Source organism: Frieseomelitta varia, unplaced genomic scaffold (genome assembly GCF_011392965.1).
Source record: "Frieseomelitta varia isolate USP_RPSP 00005682 unplaced genomic scaffold, Fvar_1.2 scaffold_281, whole genome shotgun sequence".
Taxonomy (NCBI): Eukaryota; Metazoa; Arthropoda; class Insecta; order Hymenoptera; family Apidae; genus Frieseomelitta; species Frieseomelitta varia.
Window position 1 is genome coordinate 1,299,556 of NW_025110014.1, and position 6,000 is coordinate 1,305,555.

Genomic DNA, 6,000 nt, shown 5'->3' on the forward strand with positions numbered 1-6,000 from the left:
ACGAAGATGAACAGAGGCGTTCTTTAATTCAATTCGTAATGTCATCTCGTCGGTCGGCATACGAGAATCAATGTGTATATTTACGTGTTCGTAGATGGTTTCGACATCGTCGTGAACGACTGTTACGCCCACAACGGCGGGAACAAGAGAATCCAGCTGATCGATCAGTACGGATGTCCGGTGGATGATAAATTGATCAGCAGATTCCGTGGATCCTGGTCGGAGAGCGGTCTCTTCGAGACGCAGGTTTTCGCCTACATGAAAACGTTCAGGTTCACCGGCTCGCCGGCTCTTTACATCGAGTGCGACGTGAGAATGTGCCACGGGAGATGTCCGGTAAGTGGTAAACGATTGAGAGCAATCGCGCTTCATCAAAACGATATCCCTTGGCACGAGGGACGTAAATACCTGTTGCTGTATTATACACTGAATTATTCGCGATTGCACAGAGCCAACCGTGTCATTGGAGGAACGCCAAAAACGTGGCCAAACGTTCGCTGCCGGAGATCGCTGGCTCGTCGACGCCAGCCACGAGTTTGTCGGAGAACGTCAATCTCTTCCAGTCGTTGCGCGTTCTTCAGGAAGGCGAGGCGGACACCGAGTTCTTCCAGAACTCCACCACAGCCTTCCGAAGTGGTAATTGATTCGATTTCCCACATGTTCATCTTTGTTGGAGATTTGTAGTTGATCAAAGTTGAGCAAAGTGGATCGGTATATCATTTTTTCTTTTTACATTGAAAAGATGTATCTTGGTGTGTTTTGCAGGACCTAGTGAATCGACGAACGACAGAGTATGCCTGAGATCGACGGTTCTCAGCACGATCATCGGAATCGGTTGTGGCTTCGTTTGTCTAATGGCAGGGACGATATTAGCAATGTGCTCGAGAATTCGGAGACAGGCTAGGGAAAAGCTTCTGTCCGATAGCATAAGTTACATGACTCACAAGGGTAGGATCAACTAACCGCGGCCTCTTCGACGTAACATGCGAGTATTTCCTCCTCTCCTTCTTCTTCGCGACGGCTCTGTCGATACGAGTGTATCGAGGGAATCACCGATCCTCTCAATCGGTAACAAAGCGAGGACAATCACCGTGTCTGTGAGACTCGATCGGTAATGGCGTTGGGCGCAGGCTCGATCGGTAAAGTCAATCGTTCGTGTTCTCAATCGACGGTCGACAAAAGCGAAAAAATTATGCTCGCGAACGTACTCGACAATTGTGCATTTTGGTTTGTGTAAAGTGTGAGATGGTTGTAAAAAGCGAGTAGTCAAAAAAAGAAAAAAAAAAAAATAGTAAAATTAGAAAAGTATAGAACAAAGTAAAGAATATATATTGTGATAAATGTGATTAGGCGTAGATTTTTTAATATTTTCTTTTTTGTTTAATAGTCAATTAATAGCCGTCGATGAACTCGGTCGAACTCGCTCATCACTTGTCATTTTCAATTGTGATTTCTTCGTTCATCGCGCGTACAAGTGAGTTGCCGTCCGTCGCTAACAACGATCAAAGGTGAACTTGGTAGTCGAGGATTTTGCCACGATCTCTGTATCGAACGCTCGACCGGGGAAAAATATTTGATTTTTGAATCTTTCCCGCTCGCGCGAACGTCGCTACACGAGATCGAAACGATTAGATACGCGATCAAATGCCGTTTGATGAGATTCAGTACTTTAAGTCTAATGTCTAATAGCATTACTCGCCATATTCAAAAACACAGAAATCATCGAGATTTCTCGAGCAACAGCTGAACGAACGAAAGAGAAATTGAAAATATAAAAGGATCGAAAAGGTTTCCCCCCTTTTCGTGAAAATGACAATCAAAGCTTCTCAGTTTATCGAAATTCAAGCGAATGCTACTTCACAGCTGTATCTCCGAGATATGCAGTGACACATTTTTATAACTGAAGTTTCTGAATGTTTGCGAATAATGCATTATCGTATGATATAAACATCGCTATGCAATAAACAGCTACAATATCTAGGTTTACACTTATATGCATAATGATATACTATAGCAGCGTCCAAGTGAATCTGGATTTCCCCTTACTTTTTTTTTTTTTTCTTTCTTTCTTTCGTCATAGACACTATTCTTTTATTTGTGTCTTCTTTTGATTTTTTTTATCTTTTTTTTTAAATTCTCGAGAGGCAGGAGCATCAAAGAATTGCCACGAGCCAGCGAACGGCCAGCGAGGATTAAATAATATTTCGCATTACACGCGAGATGACGCCGCGCGTGTCATCGGGGGAGCCAAAGAAACGTAGCTCAGCTCTCGTCTTGATAATTTATTCTAGGGTCTTGCGGAAGCATTTCCTCGGCGCGAAAACGCTGCACTTTCGTCAGTCTGTGAAATATTAATTTCCCCTCCTGGTCGTAACGCGGAAACATTTCACACGTTTTCGTGTACATGTTCATCAGATACATCCCCCCGTCCCGTTTACAATCGACAATTAGCAAACAGGATCCACCTGCTCGATCGAATTACTTGTAAATATAGCATTGTACGATCCATAATATTTATGATTAAGCTCGAGTGTATCAAGGTTTCCAATAAACTGTAGAAGAACTGTATCTTTTGAACAGTTGTCTTTATCCATTCGTAGAATTTTTTCAATCTCGAGTATCTCAAACGTCCTATCATCATCAAAAGTCCTAAAACGAAACTTTTTATTTATAAAATCTCTGTATACGTATGTTAATATGGTGAGACTACTGAATCATAATCAATATTGCTATCAATAAGAAATATTTTTTACGAAATGTCCTACTCGTGCGATGATTTTCCAGAACGAAACGTCGGAAATCTGTAAACGTAGGGGTCGTGCAAATGTATCGAGAAACCAGTGTGACGGAAGGAGAATTTCTACCTGGTGGATATTTTGAAAAATTCGACGTGTCCTAGGACGCACAATAGCCATCGGCCTCGGAACGAATCGTGTTTCCCAAACAGCATCCTTCATCGAGATGAACCGGGCAACGTTTCTACGAGCGCGCTCAAAGATCCCGCCGCAAATGGCCACGGTCCACGGTGAAAAGTGAAAATCTACGCAATATCTCATCCGCAAAATGGACCGGCACCGCCATTTGTCGCTCGATCCTCCCCCGATAACCGAAGAAATATATACCACCAGTTCTCTTCGTCTCGTCGTGGGTCGCGTATTATCAATGACTGCATTTTCGTTTCGACACGAGAAACCGTTTCTCGGATCCGGGCAATTAATAAAATTCCTTCGTGCTCGTGGTATATATGTACGAGTATTTATATACCCCTGTATTTCAGTTTTTTTTTTTTTATTATTTATTATATTTGTTACATTTATTTCAATAATTATTTTTAAATTAAACAAAGTTCTCTCAATAAATAAAAAGAAATTATTTTTAAATTAAACAAAGTTCTCTCAATAAATAAAAAAAAATTCAGGAAAAAAAAAATTCCATTTGAATGTGAATTTGATCTAATGTCAAAATTTATGCTACCATTTTCAATACTTTTTTTTCTAAATTAGATTATTATTTTTAGTTTTTGATTTAGTTAAAATTACTCTATTAATTCCTATAATTTTATATTTGAAATATATAAATTTTCATTATATACTAAATATAATTTTATTATAATTATTTTATATTATATAATAATTACATTTATATTTATAATATTATTTACATCAATAGAATGAACAATAGGATATTTATATTGAATGTTTTAAATCAAAAGAACGCGTCTTCGTTTACCAGAAGAGGAGGAAAATATCGACCGAGCGTGCAAAAAAATTGAACTACGGATAATGTAAGAAAATCGGGTAATGTAAGCATCTGAGTGCAAGTCCAGTAAATCGTCGATCACGAATAATCCAACAGTTACTTTCTCAGTTTCGAGGTTCTGATCTCGTCTCGCGGCAAAAGTCGTTTCACTCGTCATTTTGGGATTAGCATTTAGGTATTTCTGAGCTTCCTGAGACGTACTCGCGTGAATTCTGGCCACGAAAAGTGGAGGCACGACGCACGATCCGGATGTCTGGGTGAGTTCTTCTTAGGAAACGGGTTGACTGACGGTGGACTTTGCAGCGGAGCGAAAAGGGCAATCCAGCAGCACAATAACGAACTGTCTCTCGGCGGCGAGCATGCGGCAATTAATCAAGCCGCAATAAATTAATTGCTGCGCCGGCAGGAATTAATTGCCACCCCGGCAATAATTATGGCTAACGCAGAAATAATTATCGTGCGCCACGGCAACGCGTTGATCCCTCCGCGCCACGATAATCCCCTCTTTAAACTCGATACGTGCGTATATCTCGATCGAGGGCGACTTTTTTTTTTTAAATCGCTTTTTTTTTTATTTCAATGAAAAAAGAGGCAATAAATTTGTGATAAATAAATTTGTGATAAATCGTTGGCGAGAGCATCGCGATGCTAAAGGAGAGTTAACGCATCCGGATGAAGGATCGCCCACGTTCCTTCGAAATATCTGGCGTTGCCACCGTTTTATCACTGCTTGTTAATTGTAACAGCAACTTGGTCGAACATCACGTTATTCAAAAACGATTTTCTACGAGGTTTCTCGCGAAGAAGAAGTTTTGTCTCGTCGCGTCTCATGGGGACAGAAGAAGAAAAGAAACAGAGTGGAAATTCGCTTGACTCTGAGAAAAAAATGTGTGAATCTCTTTGTTAATCGATCCAAGAGGAACTCAAGCTGAACTCAAATTCAAACGTACGATAAAGTACATTTATTCTGGAAGCAGACGTATCTGAAGAGGCTCGTTACGAGTTTCAGAGTCGCGCTGCGAGTTTCTTTTTCTTTTTTTTTTTTTTTTTTTTTACGAGCGACAGCGACAAGGAAGAGGAACTTCGTGGAAATGCGTTCCTAGGAACGGTTCAATATTTCAATCAAACGCGGTATCTCGCGGCGAGTTCAAGCGTGTACTTCTGGACGTGCAACTTCCGGTGGAAGAAACGCATTGCCGCGCGAGGGCGCTGCGGAGGCGCGAGAGCGAGCCAACGGGTATCAAAATGAGATCTCCGGTGATAATAAATACCAGGTTATCGGGCTACGATCGAGTTATCGCGCGATATTGTAGCTTCGTTCGGACAGGAGCCGTGAAAATGGAGTGTCTTTGATAAAACCGACGGAAGAATATCCATCGTTTCTTCGTCAAATTGCATTCTATAACGGGAGATTTAGACGGAAACCTGATTCCTATCAATTTTTTAAATGAACCGCCAAAACTACCTTCAATCATTCGTCAACCGAATATTACTCCAGATATCTGTATTTTACATTTTACTCTAGATATTTGTATTTATATTACTCTAGATATTTATATTTTACATTTCATTATGTTTTGATTTTATTTTATTAATTCCAAGTATCATGATATTTTTCTTTTTCTATCACTTTGTCTTTGTTAAGTGTCTTTGATAAAACCGATGGAAGAATATCGATCGTTTCCTCGTCAAATTGCATTCTTTAGCACGAGATTTAGACGGAAACCTGATTCCTATCAATTTTTTAAATGAACTGCCAAAACTACCCTCAATCATTCATCAACCGCGTGTTACTCTAGATATTTGTATTTTACATTTCATTATGTTTTGATTTTATTTTATTAATTCCATGTATCATGATATTTTTCTTCTTCTGTCACTTCTTTAGAGACAGTCGCAGCCGAATTCGTGGCTAGTTCGGTTCAAATAAAACCAAAGTGCAGCAAATTAAATAACACGCGACAAACAATAAATTCAAACGCGACAAATAAATAAGAACCTCGCCGAATCCGATCGTCCACAATCGTAATTATAATTCAAGCGTACGTTCGCAGTGTGTGTTTAAAGGCAGTGTGGTAACGCAGATTCGATTCGGATTCAGGAATTGAAAATAATCACGGTAGCGATCGCCCAGGTAGTCTGGGGGAGGGTAATCGGGGAAACAGAGTGCGTCGCTGTATTATGCGCAGCGTTCGGCCGGCGATAATTCAGCAAACGTTGCCGCGCGGAGACCTAACAGCG

The 6,000-nt window shown here is 40.4% G+C and overlaps 1 protein-coding gene across 1 annotated transcript in view; it reads left to right on the plus strand.

Annotated features, from left to right (window-relative positions):
- The window catches only part of LOC122529250, an 88,822-nt gene extending 86,240 nt beyond the window's left edge, over positions 1–2,582 (plus strand). The window contains exons 9-11 of the mRNA XM_043655165.1: positions 95–336; positions 450–636; positions 766–2,582. Coding sequence (XP_043511100.1) covers positions 95–336; positions 450–636; positions 766–962 — 626 coding nt within the window. The 3' untranslated portion in view covers positions 963–2,582. The remainder of the gene's footprint in view (positions 1–94; positions 337–449; positions 637–765) is intronic.
- Positions 2,583–6,000: the final 3,418 nt, after the last annotated feature.